The sequence below is a fragment of the Malaclemys terrapin genome, chromosome 4 (assembly GCF_027887155.1).
Source record: "Malaclemys terrapin pileata isolate rMalTer1 chromosome 4, rMalTer1.hap1, whole genome shotgun sequence".
Classification (NCBI taxonomy): domain Eukaryota; kingdom Metazoa; phylum Chordata; order Testudines; family Emydidae; genus Malaclemys; species Malaclemys terrapin.
Window position 1 is genome coordinate 37,228,535 of NC_071508.1, and position 18,959 is coordinate 37,247,493.

The 18,959-nt window shown below is 54.8% G+C and overlaps 1 protein-coding gene across 2 annotated transcripts in view; it reads left to right on the forward strand.

The window, feature by feature from the left end:
* Positions 1–143: 143 nt before the first annotated feature.
* The window catches only part of B4GALNT4 (beta-1,4-N-acetyl-galactosaminyltransferase 4), a 126,157-nt gene continuing 107,341 nt past the window's right edge, over positions 144–18,959 (forward strand). For both annotated transcript variants that reach the window (XM_054025915.1, XM_054025916.1), the window contains exon 1: positions 144–917. In XM_054025915.1, coding sequence (XP_053881890.1) covers positions 767–917 — 151 coding nt within the window. In that variant the 5' untranslated portion in view covers positions 144–766. The remainder of the gene's footprint in view (positions 918–18,959) is intronic.

Genomic DNA, 18,959 nt, shown 5'->3' on the forward strand with positions numbered 1-18,959 from the left:
GAGATGAAAAGCCGCGCGCAGCCTAACCTCGATTGGGCCCCGCCTCAGGAGGCGGACGATTGGCTGTCCGGGGGAGCGCCGGGCTCCGATTGGGCCAGGGGCGGCTGTCGCTCCACTTGCCCCAGTTCAGGCTAGGTAGCGGTGGCAGCGCGGATGCTACAGCTGCTCCGCTAGCGGCGGGCTGAGGTTACGGTGCCGCTGAAGCATCCAGCGCGGCCGGGGCTGGTGTCCGGCCCGGCAGCCCCACGGGCGCGGCGCAGGGGCGCTAGGCGGGAGCTGCGGGCTGCCTCCCTTCAGCGCTGAGCGGGCGACGCGCAATGCACCGAGCGGGAGGAGGGCGCCGCCGCTGCTGCCTGGGCGCCGTGTGAGCGCTCCTGCTCCATGGCGCTGCCGTGCGGGCTGGGGCAGAGCGGCACGGGCTGAGCGGCCTCGTCCTCGGCCCGGCTTCAGCCTCCAGCCGCCGAGTTGATCTGGTTGGGGAGGGAGCGCGGGGCTGCCTGGATGCCTTTGTCCCTCCGGCGGGGGGCTCGGCCGGGGAAGGGGGCGACGGGGCTGGCCGGCCGGGACCCCCGCTCGGGAGGCTGCTGCTGCTGCCTGGTCCCGGGGGCGCTGCCCGCCCTGCCCTCGCCTGCGCCGCCCGACACGTGCCCCAGCCCCGGGGCGCTGCTCCCGCCTGGCGTCTAGCTCCTCCCGGCGGGGATGGTCCCGTGCGGAGCCTGGCGGAGGTGCCGTGCGGCCGGCCCGGGCCGGTAATGCGGCCTCCAGGATGCTGTGGTTCCCGGTGAAGAAGATCCGCAAGCAGTTCAAGCTGCTGCTGCTGCTGGTGCTGCTCACCTTGGCCGCGTGGTTCACCTACCTGCACATCAGCCTGGTGCGCCAGGGCAAGGCGCTGCGCCTGCACTTCGCCTACGGCAGAGGTAAGGGGGGCCCGAGCCCCTCCTGCGCCCTCAGGTAGGGGTGGGATCCCCGCCCCCTTCCACAGCCGGGCAGGGGCTGGTGAGCGCAGCTAAGTTCCTGCTCCAGGCTCTCCGGGGCTGCCGGTGCCGCCCCCGGATCGAACTTTGTGGGAGCAACCCCCGTGTAAGGCCAAAGGGAAGCCCCCCCCCCCCCCCCCCGTGTGGTTTCTCTTAGGGTGGAGTTCGTTCTAGCCAAGACTCCTGGTCATACTGGGTCAGACCAATAGTCCATCTAGCCTAGTATCCGGTCTTCTGACCGTGGCCAGTGCCAGGTGCCCCAGCCCCCAGAGGGAATGAATAGAACAAGTAGCCATCAAGTGATCCATCCCCTGTCATCCAGTCCCAGCCTCTGGCAGTCAGAGGCTTAGGGACACTCAGAGCATGGGGTTGCATCTCTGCGCATACTGGCTAATAGCCATTGATGGACCTTGTCTCCCCAAACGTATTTAGTTCTGTTTTGAACCCTGTTGTTGTACTTTTGGCCTTCACAACATCCCCTGGCAAAAAAGTTCCATGGATTGACTGCATTGTGTGAAGAAATACTTCCTTTGGGTAATTTTAAGCCTGATGCTGATTAATTTCATTGGATGATCTCTGGTCCTTGTGTTATGTGAAGGGGTAAATTATGCTTCCTTATTCGCTTTCTCCATACAGTCACGATTTTATAGACTATGTCCCCCTTAATCATCTCTTTTTCTAAGATGAACAGTCTGTCTTTTTAATCTCTCCTCACATGGAAGCTGTTCCATACCCTGATAATTTTTGTTGCCCTTCTCTTTACTTTGTGAATTCTAATATATCTTTTGTGAGATGGGACAACCAGAACTGCACACACTGTTCAAGGTGTGGGTGTAGCATGGATTTACACAGTGGTATTATGATATTTTCTGTTTTACTATCTATCCTGATTGAGATCTTCTGAAATAATGAGCCTTTATTACATCCAAGAAGCACTCCAAGAAGGGCTGTGGGAGAGAGGCACCTGTGAGCTTCTGAAGCTGATGAAAGTGCCCGCATAACTGGAATAGCTCCCTTTGGCCAGAGCAGGGAAGAATTGGGCACTGTCGGTTACATCTAGGTTGAGGTGCATGTACAGAACACTCTTCCCCCAGGCTGGCTGGGTTGCGAAGCTCAGGTCAGACACTTGGCTGTATTGCCAATAAGCTGTCCAAACCCTCAATGTCTTTAGTCTTGGCAGCAAAGTGTTTTTAGCAGCAATTCAATTCCTCTTTAGAGCAGAGCTAGGTAATGGCTCCTGAGTCCGGGGCACAGAGCGCCAGTGGGTGGATCAGAGAGAGATTCTGAGATGCTAGAGATCGCTTACAAACCAAACTAACCGGGCCGGTGGCTGAGCTGTTCGGAATCCTGTTGGTGGTGTCTGGAGACTTAGTCCTTCATGCCAGCAGGCTGAGGGGTGCTGGAGGTGGCTTGGCTCCCATGAAGGAGGAGGAGGGGGATTTTTGGTAAGTCCATGGGCTAGTGCTCTTTGTTTAGCTTGTTTGGCACTCCCTGCTGGCTAAGCCATAAAGTCCTGTAATGCAGCATACCAGGCAGGAAGGGACAAGGGCAGGAAAAACAGGGTGGAAAGGTAACCCCAATTTAATAGGCATATCCCAACACCTGGGGCTGCTTCTCGCTGCTTAGATAAAACCAGTTATTTGAGGAGTACATTTTCCAGGCCTCGGAGCAGAAGGGCTCTCAAACTGTTTCATACCACAGACACTTCTTTCATACCAGGACCCTCTTCCATCTAGCTGGGATCCCCTCCCTCTCAGATATAGGGGAGTGGGGTTATGCTCCCTGGACATCTGTTTGTGACCCCCAAGTGGAGAAGCCATGCTGTAGAAGGATACGTTGTTGTTCCCATGACTGTTCTCATTCGCTGCGTTGTGATGGGTCTAGTACTGGAAAGTCATTCTCATGGCTTCTGGGAATCTTTGGGGGAGGGAAGGGGAACATCAGCAGGGATTTTCATGTTTCTTTCTCAGCTTAACTCTCATTTGTATCCTGTGCCCTTATTATGAGAAAGAGGACCATTTAAAAATAATTATTCTCTTCTTTAAAAAGAGAACTGCAAAGGGATAAACCAGTTCTTGCTTCTGCCCTTTCTGCTGCATGTTTATGGCTTCAAAGACTTTTCCGAATAGCAAAATCAGGTTTGATTCTCCTCTCACTTACACCAGTGTAAACTGAGTGTCAGGGGAGTTACTTATGCTGGCACAAATCTGGAGTGAGAAGCAAGGAAAGGCCACTGACACTGGACTTATCTGTGGTTTCTGGCAGGAGTGCTAGAACAATTTGTATAGTGGGGGTGCTGAGAGCCATTTACCCAAACTGTAAACCCTGTATATATTGGATACCACTTGAAGCCAGGGGGTGCTGCAGCACCCCTGTACCCCTAGTTCCAGCACCTATGGTTTCTTGAGAGCTAGTGGGGGATAATGTAGGCCCCCCAATCCAACAGAGTACATGGGAAATGCTACTCATTGAAATAGTCCTGTTGACTTCACTGGGATGACTTATGTGAGTAAGGCTACATATCAAGTGTTTGCAGGGTTGGAGATGTAGGCTGAAGTCTGAATTGGAGATGACTCACTCTTTCACAAAGAGCTTTTCTCCGAGCTGTTTGTTACATGTTTGAGTTAAAAGGCTTTTAACCATAAAAACCACCAATCGCTTTAAAGAATGGGTCTAAACATTTCCTTCCCTCTCAAATGAGGGAAGACAATGTTTCAATCCATTGTGAAATTATCCTATCCATGCTCCAAAAACAGGGAAGTCAAGATACAGCTAATGTGACAAAGCAGGAAATGAAACACCTTTGCTTGTGTATTAAACACTTGTTATTTTCCTCTTAAGTAAGCTGCCTTCTCAGCTGCTGGATCCCACTAAAAATACAACCTGTCACATAAGCCTAACCTCAAGAGTCTAACCACTGCCTAAACTATCGACCCAGTTCAAAGAAGGTTTGACTAGTTGTCTGTTCAGACCTTGCAGCCTCATACTGTGCAGTGCGCGGGCTGTTAGATTGTGGCAGGTTTGTCCTGCCGACCTGGGTAAGCACGCTAACTAGCTGCAGGGGTGGGGTTTGGTGATCAGCAGTGGAAAATATTAACAGTGGGGTAGCAACATTTGAAGTCTAAAAGTGCCCACCCTGCCTGTGCTGCCGAAAGTGGTGTGTTCTGGAAACAATTGGTCAGACTGATCAGACTATTCCCGATATCTGCCGAAGAGGATGTGGGTCTCCCACGTGTTTTCTATGGCTGCCCCTCCCTCACAAGTGTCGGTTGCACACGACCTTTGACTTGCTGGCGGGGGGACACTCTCCCAAATCTACAGAATGTGGCTATTTATTCCAAGCATTAACCGGAGCAGTGAGGAAATGCATTGCCACACTCTGGCTCCCCAGCAGAAAACCCTGCAGTCACGCTGCAGCTGAACGAACCCTGAGAAATCGGCACTCAGATGTGATGGTACCGGGACCAGCCTGAGGAGCTGAGCCTTAACGAATGAACTGCTTGTAACCAAAGACCAGGATCAGTGTGTTTAAGTTGAACGCATGCTGATTCACACTTACCCAGCACTTTGTGTTGTCATCGAGACTAGTGTAAAATGCCACCAGCTCAGAACAAGAGTATTAGTCAACATTTCTATTATGGTAGCACCGAGAGGCCTCAGCCAGGTTGAGAATCCTCTGTTAGCCACTGAGCTGAGTCTAAAACTTTTACACCTAGCCTGCACCAGTGTAAGTGACAGCCCAAGGGGCAGTGCAATGAATCTGGCCCCATCTCTATAAGGGTGTCAGTCTGTCATCCACACTTATTAGTTATTTGTATTGCAGGAGCACCTAGGAGTGCCCCAGTCATGGGTCCAGGACCCCGCTGTGCTTGATGCTGCCCAAAGACAGTCCCTGTCCCACAGAGCTTATAATTGAGCTATAAGAGAAGAGAGCAGGTGAGCGCAGCCAGCACAAGGCAATAATGAAACGCTATCGATCAGCGTCATAGGCAGTGGTCTGGGAAGGTGGATGTGAGAGCAGAATCTGGCATGGCACATGGTGCTTGTCCTAGTCTTTTCTCTCTCCCATTCATGCTATTGCCTTGTTCTGTTCTATGGCTCCATCCTGTTGCATGGCAGTGGTGACCAGAGGCCCCAGTTTCAGACCTCCAGTGTGCCAGGTGCTGTACAAACACACAGTAAGAGACTGCCCCCAAGACCTTGCCGTTTAAATAGAGGGGTTCCGTTCTCACCAGGGAGAGGTTGATTTGAAAATCATTTCAAAACATGGCTTTCTCGAAGTTGTTTTCTAACCAGCTCTGGCTGCTGGAGCAAACTGCATGCAAAACTGTTCCCTAAGCACACATTGGAAACTACATTCTTCCAAGTCAGGAATGTATAGATGGGGTGGAGGGGGGGTATTTGGAAAAGAGAAGGATTTTTTATCTTGATTTGGGCCCAACCAACTCTCTTCAAACCAGTTTGGGAAGGAGCAACACCTGCTCTTTATTTGGAGATGGCGCCTCTCCCCAGGGGACAGGGTCTGTTGTAGGTAGCACATGGAAGGGCTGGGGCAGTGGGAGGTTCTGGAGTATACACCCGTGTGTTTAAGATGCTGTGGCTATGTGCCGGGTGACTCTGTTACAGCACAGATACAGCCATTAATAACACAGACATCTCTGCAACCCAAGAATGGGCTGTGTTGAAAGCAATGGGTGGTACTCCTGTCAGGCAGTTTGTTCCGGCCACTGCCTAGGAGCCGGAGACGTATCATGGCAGGGAAGGTGAGCTGGGACGTGGGAACAGACCAAGATCTGGTTACCACCATGCGCATGGTCATCACTGTAACTCACTCTGTGTGATGGGCGAGCAAGGGTACACAGGAGCGCCGAACCACGCGAACCATGGCAGCCCACCCGTTGAATGGCAGACGGCGAGAGCATGTCTCCCCCATGCTCTGCACTGGCTGCCTGTTTGCTTTTGGGTCCTACACCTGACCTCCATAGCCTTCAGTGGACTGGGGTTGAGCTGTGAGAGACCACCCTCCCTACCTGTGTGACCCACAGACAGCAGTTCCTAGTAGGGAGGCTGGAGCTGTGTAGACCCAAGGTGAGGTTTCTGGGAGCTGGCAGCATGGGCATTGGGGCTGGGAAGGTGGGTGTTGCCTACCTGTGGTACTCCTTGCTGTGTGAGATCTAAATAAACCTGTGCTGAAGTGATTTCAGGGCTGTTGGGTGAGCTTCCATGCCATAGCAGAAGCCAAAGGAGGAAGAGAGAGAAAAGGGTTAAACCAAAAATCTACTCCAAGCGGCTGCATTCGAGGCAGCAAGCTCTGGGTTCTTTAGGGGTTGGGCTTTGTGCAAGGATAAACATCTATGCTACAGTGTTAAGTGCCCTGTAAATACTCTGCATATACAGGCAACCATGTAGCCCTGTGGGTATTGCCAGTGGTTGAGATTCTGCTCCCTTTCCGCCCGCTGCAGCAGGCCGAGGCTGCTGAAAGACCGCTTTGGGTGCCTCCCCACTAACTTATGGCTGCCTGTGTACAGCTCTGGTGTGTGCCCTGTCATGGAGTTCAGCAAATGCCTCTGACCTGCAGTGAGGAAGCGGGAGAAGGTTGTGATCAGGTGGAATGCAGCCTGTTCCTCCATGCACATCCTAAGCTGCTGGGCTCCCCTGTGCCTTCATCTGTCACTGACCTTGTGCAGGGCCCAGGGAATCTGCACAGAGGAGGAAGAAGTAACCTTCCCCTGACCCCTCTCTCTGGGGGAAGATGCTGATGACCATCTGGTGCACCAACTGCATAGCTGAGTCCTATGCTCTGCCTAGCAGACAGATCGGTGGTCAGCTGACTAGAGCAGCGAAGGGGAAGATCTCCAGATCTGACATGCATTTAATTTAGTGTTAATAGTCTGGAAGAAGAGGGGGCGGGGGAGAGATTTAGTTGGCTGCTACATGGGTCTTGCCTGGTCTTACACAGCTCTCTGTGTAGAGCAGGGGTAGTCAATTCTTTTTTGTCAAGGTCCAAATTTCTTGGTCAAGGTATAGTCAAGGTGCAGACTCCAGAGAAGAAAATAATTAAAAAACCAACAATAATGATCATAGTAAATAAAAAGATTTTGGGGGCTGTTCAAAAGTGTCTGGCTGTCTGGATTTGGCCCGAGTTTACCTACTGACTACCCCTGGTGTAGAGGTGCCTCTGTCCCAGTGCCCAGCATTTCGGCCTTCAGCTTCATGGGACTGAATGCTTTCCTCAAAGATTGATGACCCCAGAGGCTGCGTCTGGCTTGTTGAAGTGGGGAGAGCTCTGTCAGGTGAGACTCGGTGAGTTGCTCTTAGTGCTCACCCAGAACATCTTATTGACTCTAGGTGTCTGTGGTTGGGCGTGGCACGTCAATTTCCACAATGTGAAAAGGCTGTTTCCGGGCACTTAGATCTTGCAGTGACAGGTGCTGCAGAAAGCCCTTGGAGAGAGAGTTGGGAGGGGAGGAAAGGGGCAATAGGCAAGCTGAGGCTAATGCCAGCTAGACAGAGGCTGACTCCAGAGTTCTTCTGCTTTCAGCCCAGATGAAAGGGTCTCTGAGGGCCAGTTTTCAAAAGCCCTGTGGCTGTGACCTCTTTTGAAAACCTGCCTGTGACTGTCACAGTGGCAGCGGCTGAGGGCTGAAACCTGGCCATGGTTAGGTGTCTAAGTGAGAGCGGAGAGCTGCTGAAAACCTGGGTCTGGCTGGGGGTGCAACCTGATGGACAATCTGACTCTGACCCGGGCGGGGGGGCGCTCTCTCTGAGTGTGGGAGGGAGTGTTCTGCACTCAGACTAGGAAGGGGGTGTTGTGGGGCCTACAATGTTGGGGTGGCTCTTCGAGTCAGAGACTGTTCGCTGCCTCATTCAGCCCTGCCTGCAAAGGTTGCATAGGCACCCCCTCCCCCCATGGGATCTGTGGAAAACATCCTTGTGTGGGGCTGTGACTGGCACACCTGCATGCAGGTGGGCATGCCATCAGGGTGGGGGGATGGGACTGGTTGCGGGGGTATGTCTATGCCATCATGAGAGCTCTGGGTGGGTGTGCTGTTGCGGGGGCTGGGTTGTTAGGGCAGGAGCCTGGGCTGGGCATGCTATTGTGCGGGTGCGGGCTGGGTTGCCGGGGTGGGTGTACTGTCGCAAGGGCTTGGGGAAGGGTTGTCGAGGCAGGAGCCACGGTTGGGCGTGCCATCACGGGGGGCTGTGGGAAGGGTTGCCAGGGTGGGTGTGCTATCATGGGGGCTGGAGGTGGGCGTGCTATCACAGGGGGCTAAGGATGGGTTGTGGGGTGGGCGTGCCATTGCGGGCAGCTGGGGGCGGATTGACGGGGTGGGCATGCCATCGTGGGGGGCTGTGGGAAGGGTTGTCAGGGGGGGCGTGCCATTGCAGGGGGCTGTGGGAAGGGTTGTCAGGGTGGGCATGCCGTCGCGGGGGGGGGGCAGTGGGAAGGGTTGTCGGGGTGGGCGTGCCATTGCAGGGGGCGGTGGGAAGGGTTGCCAGGGTAGGCGTGCTATCATGGGGGTGGATTGCCGGCGTGGGCATGCTGTGGCAGGGGAAGGGTTGGCGAGTGCGGCTGTGGGGAAGGAATGATATACATTGGCGTGATGGCATCCCCGGCAGCCGGAGGAAGAGTGCAAGGCTGCGGTGGACACACTGCTGTGGGAAGTGCATGGAGGAGAAAGCTCATGTCATGGAAGCAGTGAGGGGAGACAGCCAGCTACTCTGTCCCTTCCCCTGCTTGGGCTGTGGGAGCAGTCTTGGGCAGGAACAGCAGGGAGCCCGCATGCTGAAGCCTGTGGCCCCCTCCTCTATAAACGCAAAGGCAAAAGTTGGTCTCTGGGCAGCCGGGGACAAGTCTGCTGGGCTTCAGACTCCAGACAGTGCCTTCCTCTCTCCCCATCCCAGATCGACTGGCAGAGGGTTTATGGAAAGGTTAATTACTTGTTAAATTAACCGGCTATAAGCAGATGCCCTTTCTGCAGGCTGAGGGTTTGGGCATGTGTATCTCCTGCTGGCAACCTAATCCCTTCCCAGACGCTCCACGCAAAAGGCTGTGCTAACTGTAGCAAAAGGGCAGCCTTCGCTGTGCCACAAACCGGCCCACAGCAGGTGGTTCCAGCTGGGGATCTGGCACCTCTGGGTAGCAGCCTGGGGTCCCTGTGCTAGGCCAAAGTCATCATACCTGGTTGGGTGGGGGAGGGAGGTGCACGTGCACCCATGCGTTCCACTTCCGCACTGGCGCCCACCCCTCCAGCAGGGATACGGTGCAGCCTGGAGTGGCGTGATCAGGGGCTGCTTGGGTTGGGGAGCTGGCTCCAAACCAGAAAGACATTATGTTCCTGATAAAATAAATCCCTTTCTTATCGTCTACAAGTAGATAATTACCCTTCTCTGCCTAATTTAACACACAGATTTCTCAGCTGAAATAATGAGGCCATTAAGGTGCTCTCCCGGCTGGAAACCGCTCCGAGTCAATGGGGCGGAAACGTTAGTGCGCCAGGTAAAAAATACAATTAAAAAAAAATGAAATGATTCATAATGGGAGATGGGAGCGCTGGGCCCACAAGACTTCCCTGACAGGCGTCATGCTGAGGGAGGTGAGCTGGCGCTGTAGGAGCCGAGCACACGACAGGTTTATTTGTCAGGGAATTTAAAGAGCAGGTTGAATGAACTTGCTGTTGCAGTAGCGATATTCCAGCTGCGGGCAGCAGGGTGATGGCAAGCGGGGGGGGGGGGGGGGGGGGCACGTGCTTTTGAGGGCAGGCGGTGAAGTCTAAATGGGGTCTCTGGGGGGGGGAAACTTTTGGGTCCCATTGACCGTGGGATGCTGGGCGGGCAGGTGGTGGGGAAGGAAAGAGTTTGCTCTTGGGAATTGGCCCTCTCACATAAGGACATTGGCACATGGCGGGAGAGGTGGCTGGGAGCAAGACTTGGGAAACCACCTCGGCCCTTGCTGGCCAAAGGATGCTGTGCAGAAGCAGAGAAGGAAGCGGTGGCTCTGCTGGGATGGCAGTGGGGCAGTGCGCCAGTGAGAAGCTCACTCTCCTCACAGCTGCTGGGAAAGAGGAGGGTGCTGGGGTTTGTCAGGCTGCTGTCTCTGGACCCTGCTTGGGAGCTGTTTTTTCATATTGGGCCCTCACTAATAGGCGTCTAATAAATGTGCGGTCCCCCCACCACGTCTAGCTGCTGAAATGGAGAGAGAGAGGGCTTCTCTGTCCTGCCCCCAAGCCTCCTGATGGCATTGGGGGCACGGTAAGTGGTACTCTGCACAGTTTCTCACACAGCCCCTTGGCTGCTACCAGGGATGGGGCTGCCTGCTACTCTGCCCCTTGCTGAACCTTCATTCTGGAGTGTGGCTGCCTCTTCCAGATATAGCTCCACTTTCTGCCTCTACTGCGGCTTATAGCCTTCTCCAGCAGTTGAAGTGATGTGATTCTTGACTGTTTCCTTGCTGTTAATTTTGCTCCTTTGCTGCCTGCCAAGCTATGAGCAGCCTGGGAGGTATTGGAGCTGCCTGCCTGCAGACTCAGGAAGGTAGCTCTGCATCAGGTCACATTTGGGAGGGTTTCTTCACAACCATAGGACAAAAATGTCACTTTTTTTTTTTTTTAAACGGAAGCCTGAATTCTGCAGAAGTTGGTGGTTTGTCCTCTTCCCCCTCCCCAAATCAGTGAGATTCCCATGCAAAAGTGGCAGGTAGTTGAGTGGATTTTTTTATCCCTATTTTAAAGATCCCATCACCACCAGTGCAAGAGGGATGTGTGTCTAGGGGGCAAGGGTGGGAATGGTGATCAGTGCACAACAGGATGTACAAGACTGTCCTGTGCTTGTTTGATCTTTCATAGACTGGCCTGTGGTCCCCTTTTCAGGCACTGGGAATGGAGGAGGGAGAAACTCCTTTCCCCTTTGCCCACCCCATCCTCAATCCCCAGAAGAGAAGGCACTTTGTCGCATGAACTGGCCCTGTGTTTGCTCAGGACCCTGTCAATTGTAAAATGAGTCCCATTTGTGATAGTAAATAGGAGGAAGGAAACTGAGGACAATCTGACTGTGTGTGTGGCAGGCAAGGGGAAGGATCCAGCCAGCCAAGGAGTGGGTGGGACTTGTATGTTACAGCTGCAGCCCTGTCTGTCTCAGGAGCGTCACCCCTGGAACGTACCTTCTTGCTTTTTCTTGGGGGGGCGCAGGTCCCCTCTGCTTACACGGGAAGTGCTTTGGCCATGTAACTATGTGGGAACTGCTGCGTCATGGCAGGTTAACTACATGGGACGTGCCAGGGGTTACAAGGTAATCACATGGCAGTGTCTCTTTCCCAGCTAGAGAGGAGCCTGTAAGGTATCCCTTACCTAGCGCTTGACAGCTTAGCGCCTGTGCTGTGGAAGGCTGCTAGGCTCTGCTTCCGGCAGGTGAACCCGAGCAGTTGCACTCTTGTAAAGTGAATGGAGGGCTGGAGAAAGGGGCTGGATTGACAGCTCTGAGTGCTGGAGCCCTCTGCTTATCACCAAAGCAGCCCAGGCAGCGGCAGTGGGAGATTCGGGGCCAGAGCAGTGAGGAAAGGGGTCCTTATTAAAGGCTGCCTTCTACCCACCTTCTCGCCTGGGCTCTCTGGCCGCAGCGTGCTCTGAGCTGTGCTGATGCTGCTCCTGATCACACAGGAGTCATTTAATCAGTTTAAATCAAAACCGGTTTAAAGACAGCAGCAGTCCTGGTTTATACCAGCGTATCTGGCTGCACTGTTTCCCCTGCCCAAAGCAGATGTCTCAGCAGCACTGCCCGTGCCCCCAGCCCCGCGTCTCTGTTCTGTCAGTGGGATTAGTCCCCCCGGAATGCAAGGCGCTCTCTCCACAGGTGGGCGTGTAACAGCTGTGACTGAGGGCATGTTACAGAGACCCCGCCCTCCCATCCCAACATCCTTCTCCCCTGCCATCCGCAATGGACCCTGTGACCCTGATGGATCATTCCCAGGCAGCGTGCTGGAGCAAGGGGCACTTGTTCCCATTCCCCCTCAGCCCGATGTGCTTACCCACCTAGATTATAGCAGGAAATGCCTCCCCAACTCAGCAAAGGCTAATCCCAGGTAGGAGTGGGGATCTCTGGAGTTGACCATCTTATCCTGCACTAATGGTGGTGCACCAGTAACTGTCCATGTCTGTCTTTGACTCCTGCGAGGGTGGATTAGGCCAAGAGTGCCAGGAGCCAAAAACCCCAAACTGTACGTTTGCTCCCCCCCATCACTCTTCATGGAGAATCTTCCTATCCTGGATTCAACCTTAGTGGGCTCGGCTTGGTTTCCAGCAGCACCTGCATGTTCTGTTGCTGCTTTATTCCATGGGATCCTTTCCCAGAAGCAATGCTGCGTGTGACACTGCAAGATAGCACCAGGTGTGGGGAGACAAAGGGGTCTCGGCCCTGGAACAAGGGGGAGCCCCCTGCTAGGCTATGAAAGGGCCAATGTTATCCCTGGGCTTGCAGGGGTCTCCTGGCTGCTAACTGCTCTGCTCTGGGCCATCTGACTTTTCAGCCTGGCATCCTCCTCCGTCTCCTGTTGCAGGGGGCAGCCAGGGCATTGCTGCTGACAAGTGAGCATTTGTAGCTGTTTCCCTATTAGATCCAGTGATAACCTGGCCCCTCTCTCTTTTCAACTTCACCAGCTGTCGCAAGTACAGACATGTGCATTGGTGCTAGTTTGGGGGTGCCAGGGATTCCTCGCTGGGCTCTAGGGAGAGGAGCAGAGGTGGCAAGAAACATGTCAGCCAGGATTTATCCAGGTAGCTGGGGGTGGGGGTAAGGAGAGCTGCTGCCTATGGATGGGGGACTGTGGGAGGCGCGGTGGGGCACTGCTGTTCGGTGCCCATCTCTCTCTGGCTTCACAGAGGGGGCTTCTGTGAGAGGAGGACCCTGCCATGCTCGGCTACTCCCTCTCCCCTTGCAGGCACCCTGGATAGGTTCAGCCCCCTTGCAGTGCCTGTGCCATACAGGAGCCCAGCCCTAATCTGCTCTGCGGCAGCCTGGGGAGCAATGGGATTGCTTGCTCCAGGCCCCATGGAAAGACCCTGATCTGATTAGAGAGGCCTGGGCCAGGCTCCTCTGGGGTGCTCCAGCAACCAGCCAAGTTGCTGCATGGGGACCGCCTGGGCGGCGTTTAGAGAGCAGCTGTGCAGCGGGAGACGGCCTGGGCGGAGTTCGGAGAGCAGCCGTGCAGCCCTAACTCACCTGCAGTGCTCCACTGGAAGTGCTCCCCTCCATGTATGCACAGCCCCACTGAGATGTAGTCCGCTCTGGGGTGGCCCACAGTAACCAGCCACCATGCAATACGATACTGGAAGGGGAGTGAAGTTCTGGCTCCAGGGCGCACAGCTGCTGTTCTGGAAAGTGAAGGGGTTCTGCAGTGCCATGCCAAGGGGAGGCAGCCTAGGGCACTGGACGGGGTGTTAGAAGACAGACCGGGGTTCAGTTCTCAGATCTGCCACAGATAGCCTGTGGGCTCTCGGATCACTTCCTCCTTCCTGGGCGCCTCTCTTTCCTCACGCTGTAAAATGGAGATAAGCGTGCTGCTCCGTCTCTATGAATTGCTAACAGAACTTCCCGAAAAGCACCACCCAAGAGCTCAGGACTATTTATTATTTGATGTTCATGCAGCGCAGGCAGCCCCTTGGCTTTTAACATCTCCTCTGCAAATCCCCACGGCATAAACTTCCCGGATCCCCTTCCTCTGCCGTGCACAGGTGACGAAGCACTGTATTGAGCCAGCTGGGATTGACCCTCTGGGTCCAGCTGTTTCTAGTGCTTAGTGCGCTAGGCCAGCCTCTGCTAGTCCAGGGTGTCCGTGGCCATCCTCGCTACAGGGCTGCAGAAAAGGAGGTGCCTGGGGGGGATCAGATTTCTGGGAGCCCCATTGCTGAGCATAAGGGGGTGCTGCAGTATCCTCTACCATGCAAGTGACCTTCCAATTTGTACTTGTGCTTAACTCCCCCCCCCCCCCCCCGCCCCAATTTGCCTCTCCAGTAAAACCCCGCATCCATTCCATAGACACGTAATTCTGGCTTTTCCTGAGCTCTGGCTTCAAATCAGTGCCAGCCCCTGCCCTTTCTGTATTCCAAGAGCAACAGCCATACCCTGAGCCGCTTGTGGGCCCCCTCCTGGGTGTGTGGGAGGTGCCAGTTCCCTGACATGAGTGACGAGCCCTGGGTGAGGAAGTGGGATTCACTCCTGTGGAAACGACCCAGACCTGGGGAGAGAGCCCTGAGGGGTAAAAGCAGAAGCCACTTCCAGTCACCAATTAGGCTGAGACTCGGGGAGCAAAGCCCTGGGCTTTGCCTGGGGCCCTCGTGTCTGGATTGCTCCAGGTCCCAGGGTAATTATCTCGGTAGAAGTTGTTGTTGCTTCACGCAGATCATCCATGTGACTCAGAGAAGTCCCCTTGTCAACCAGTGAACTCAGTCAAGTGGTGGGGAGCCTGTGGAGTGGGAAAATGTGTGAAGTTTTGCAGTGGGTTAATTCAGCTCCCTTTCACCTTTGGAGAGTGACCCACATTTTCTAATAGCAACCTCTGTTCAGTAACAGGGGGTGCTGGACACCGGACTGGAGTGCCTGGCAGAGCAGAGGGGCTGGAAGAGTTGTGAGTGAGGGCTGAGGGCAGGACTGGAATAGTGGGGGGGTGGGGGCTGAGGGCAGGGCTGGGGTGTATTGACAGAGCTGGGTGAGGAACATGGGGTGGAGTAAACCAAGATCCGTGTTAGAGAGCAGCAAATCCACTCTCGAACCTTAACGAATATGAGAGATGCTCGCGACAAACCAAGGCGTTGAAGCAGTGGCTGTCTGCCTGGATAAAGCTAAAGCAGGCTCTGAGCTTGCTGACCCGCCCGGGATAGTTCCACTAGGAGGATCCTGCCTTGTGTCCCCTGGCCCTGTGGATCTTGCAGAACATGGCTGCCCGTCTCCTTGGACAAGTTGGGGATTTGAGGGGATGCTAGCTGGGACTGAGGGGGGTCACTCTGGTATGGGAGTGTATTGCAGAGCGGAGCCGTGAATCCAGTGAGCATGTGTTGGGGATCAGAAGGGGTGGGTGTGTGTGTGTGTGTGTGTGTGTCAGATTCAGGGATTGTCTGGCATGAAAATGGGGCGCAGCTCTGTCGTGCTGTGGGGGTGTGTGTATACACACCACATTCCAGCTCTGATGCCGAGATACTGTGCTGATGCCTGTTCTAGAAACCCCTTAGATGAAGGATTGGCAGAGGAATTCTGAGCTGGTGGAAAGGGCGCCTGTCGGCACCTCTCTGGCACAGGGAATGCACTGGGCTGGTGCTGCATCTCCAGGTGTGTGCTCTCTGTACGCTGCTGAGTGAGCATCAGTGTCATTCCTCTAAGGCAAGCAAGCTGGAGCTGGAAAGGATGGGCTGATCTGGCTGGGACTCGGTACCTTTTTTGGGGCGGGGGGAATGGCTGGGTCTCACCATCTCTCCTGTAGAGATAATGTGACGGCTGAGACAGTCCCAAGGACTCAGGAAATTACAGGAGAGGACTCAGGACTAGAATTCATAGGAGCAGGATGGACAGTGAATCTCTCTAGACCACCATCCCACCCCCTGCACCGAGGTCTGTGCATGCTGCCCAGGGGGCTGGGAGAACAGGTCATTGCTCCATGGCCCTATAAGCTCCTAAGAATCTTGCCAGCTGTAAAATGTGGGTTTTGTGTCAATTAATTTCCAGCCGTGCTTCCCTTCTCGTTGGGTTTAATTTGAAGTCTCTCTCAACTGGAGAGCCGTAGGTTGTCTGCTGCGGCCCATGTTCACCCCAGGTACTCTGTCCTGGGCCGGGAGAAGGAAGCAGAGAGCCTTTCGGCTGGAGTTGGAAGTCCTGCTGAGCTGGGCTCTGTACCTGAGGCCGACGCGCTGCTTAGGGTTTTTCTAGCGATCTTCTGCTGTTGCAGTAGCTTCAGCGCAGCTCTGCCAGCGGGCAGCGCTAGTGGGACTGATGGGGGGATGGAGCCTGTCACCCAGCCCAGCGATCGCTCCACTTGTGTGTTGTGTTCCTTTCTCCCACCCTTTGCCTCTCTTGTCTGGTTAGCCTGTAAGCTCTTCGGGGCAGGGGCTGTCTCTTATTATGTGGTGTTCTGCAGCATTCGCTGCCACTGGGCTCCCATCTGTGTTGGATTGAGACATTTCCATAACAACACTGTCCATAGCAGCCCCCATGTGTAGACCTGCTCTGCGCATGGTGGCAGCGTTGTCGAATGGATAGGGTACTGTATTGGGAATCGGGAGACCCGGGGCCTATTCCCGTTTCTTCCACTGACCTGCTGAGTTACTTAGGGCAAGTCGCTTCCCCGCTCCGTGCCTCCATTTCCCCTCCGGCCCTGACTCTTATCTACTTGCACTGTGAACTCTTTGGGGCAGGGACTCACTGTGCATTTGTACAGCACCTTGCACTGCTGGTGGAGTTGTGACTGGGAAATCTGACAAGCAGAGCTAGCGCCGATGCGGCTCCTCTCCTGGGACGCCTCTCCCCACCCTTCCCTCTCTTGGCCCTGGCAGTCTCCGCACCTTGTCTCACTGTGTCTGCCCCATGCGCATGTGTGCTGACCCTGAGCTCCCCTCCCTGTGTCTGCTGGGGACTAAGGGCCCCACATTAGTCCACCGAGAGCTCCCCTGCAATCTGGAAGGCATCTGCAGACCCGTATTTGCAGTGCTCAGGTTCCAGTAATTTATGGCCCTTGTCTCCCCTCGAAGTTGCTGTCTCTGGTATGGTTTATTTGTTCTCCCTCGCTCTCAGATCCGCAGCAGTGGGGAGCTGAAATCACCCTCATTTGTTGCCTGCAGGTTCCCAGTGTGTTCTCAGCCAGATGGCAGAGAAGCTGTTCGTGTGGGCAAGGCATCTCCGGGACAGGCTCAGCCGGGGCTGCAGACATGGCCAGAACAGTGAGCGCGCTGGGCTGGGGCTGGGTGAGAGGGGCAGTCTGGTGAAGCTTGGGGGCACAGCACCGAGTCTGAAGCAGCGTTTTGCAGCCTACAAACAGGAAGCACCATCCACCAGTGAGGGATTTCGCCTGTATGTTTCCAACTTGCTGGCGCAGGTGGTGGCGACACCTGTGCTGGGGTGGGGGGCATTTTCGGCATGGCAATATATCCTAGGGCTTTTGCGAATTGCTTTCTAATCGTTTGTGTGTTTGGCGGTGCAGCTGTGAGACAGCCAGGCAGCGTCCCCACGTCACATTCTGTGGGGTCATCGCTCTGGGCTGATGGGGCTGTACAGGGCTCAAGTCGTTTCACCTTGAGGTTATCTGGCCGCTTGAGGCTTGAAAACCTTTCCCTGCACCCCTGGCAGGAGACAGGAGCATTTCAGACGCTCTCCAGGGCAGGGGCTGTGTGTGTCTCCTGCTGTGTCTTGCCCGGAGCAAAGCCTGGTGCTTAGTAATAACAGCAGAAGTGTTTTTAAGTCACCGTCTCAGCCCTGGCATTGTGGGAGTGAAGCATTGCCACAGGTGGTTGATAGCCTCAGCGCTGCTCGGAGCCCCATCTGGGATTTGAGCGTAGGAGACAGATCCATTGGCTGCTTCCCACTGTGGCATCAGCTCCTTGCCTGGGTTCCACTGGATGTTTCCTGCAGTGCTGCAGCTGGCAACTCTCCTTGCACGGGGGAATCCCCAGGTGGCATAGAGACCAAGTAGCAGCTGTAGGTCCCTGCCACTTCTGCCTAGTGGCCTGGGGAAAGGGGAGTGGTTGGAGTGTCTCTGCTCTGTCTGTTCCTGGTTGCAGGTATGGCCCCTTGGGCAGCCAGGTATTATTTAGAGCAACCTGGAAGCTGCTCTACAGTGAAGCCAGCCCCAGAGCTGGGGAGAGAAAGTGGTGAGTCGCCGCTTTGCCCTGTCATGGGTCCTGCCAGAGCTCGAAACAGGGCCTGGAGGTTTGACACGGGCGCCCTGTAACCAAAGCCATAGTTCTGAACTTCTTGGGCTGGATTCTTCCATTACTTTCAGAAGACAAAAGCCACTTGTAGATGTCCCATTAATAAAGCTGGATTTTGATCTCCGTTCTACGCACGTAAATGTGGTGTAACTCCAGCAAGCTCATTGGAACTCCCCCAGGTTTACCTGGCTGCAGCTGAGATCAGAACTCAGCCCTGTGACTTGGCTTTAGCCCCCGTTGCTGGGAAAGGCAGGCAAAGCCTCCTCTGGAATCTGATCCCTTACGTCTCCTCGCTCAGTCGTTTCCCAAACCTCTCCCGTCCAGATGTTACTCCTGAGCTCTGAAAGGGTAACTGGTGCAACAGAGATGCTGGAATCGGAGCAACTGTCCAGTCACCTGGATTCATGTTTACAAACGGCTCCTACAAGCCTCCTTAAAACCTGCTCTTATCGAGTCAGTAATGAACAGCGAAGAGGAAAAACAAGCAGAGCCGGGACCCATTTCTATACAAGTGAACAACAGAGGTGAGGCCTGCATGTCCCTGACACATGCTGAGCTGCTAGAGAAGTCAAGGTGGTGATGGGCACTAGCTGGAGTCCTTGTTTGGTGGAAGGACGGTTCCTGGGATGCAGCCTTGACAGGTGTGTACTCCAGTGTGGAGGGAAGATTAACCAGAGACTTGCCCTTGTTAGCCGTTTGGTTTGCTCCTGTGTGTAAGACAAACGCCTGCTGAAACCTGGGCACGACCTCGCCCTTGTCAGACACCCTTCTGCCTCCAGGGGCCACCCAAAGGAGCCTGGGCCAAATTGGCTACGCCTCTGTTAGATCTGCTGAGCAGTCCATTTGTTGTCAGTCCCTGACTTCGCTGTGGCTGTCACAGCTGGCAGGAGACAGGGAAGCAGCAGAGATCAGGACCAGGGATGGGACAGCCTGTGACTCCGGCCTTTGGGGATTCGCAGCCGTTAGTGGCCAGCCTCGCTGCCCCAGTGCAAACGCCTATTGTAGGCAGGCACCACTGCCGTCTGCATTGACGGAACATGTCCTGGCTTCAAGCAGGGGGAGGCGGCACTAGTGCAAATGC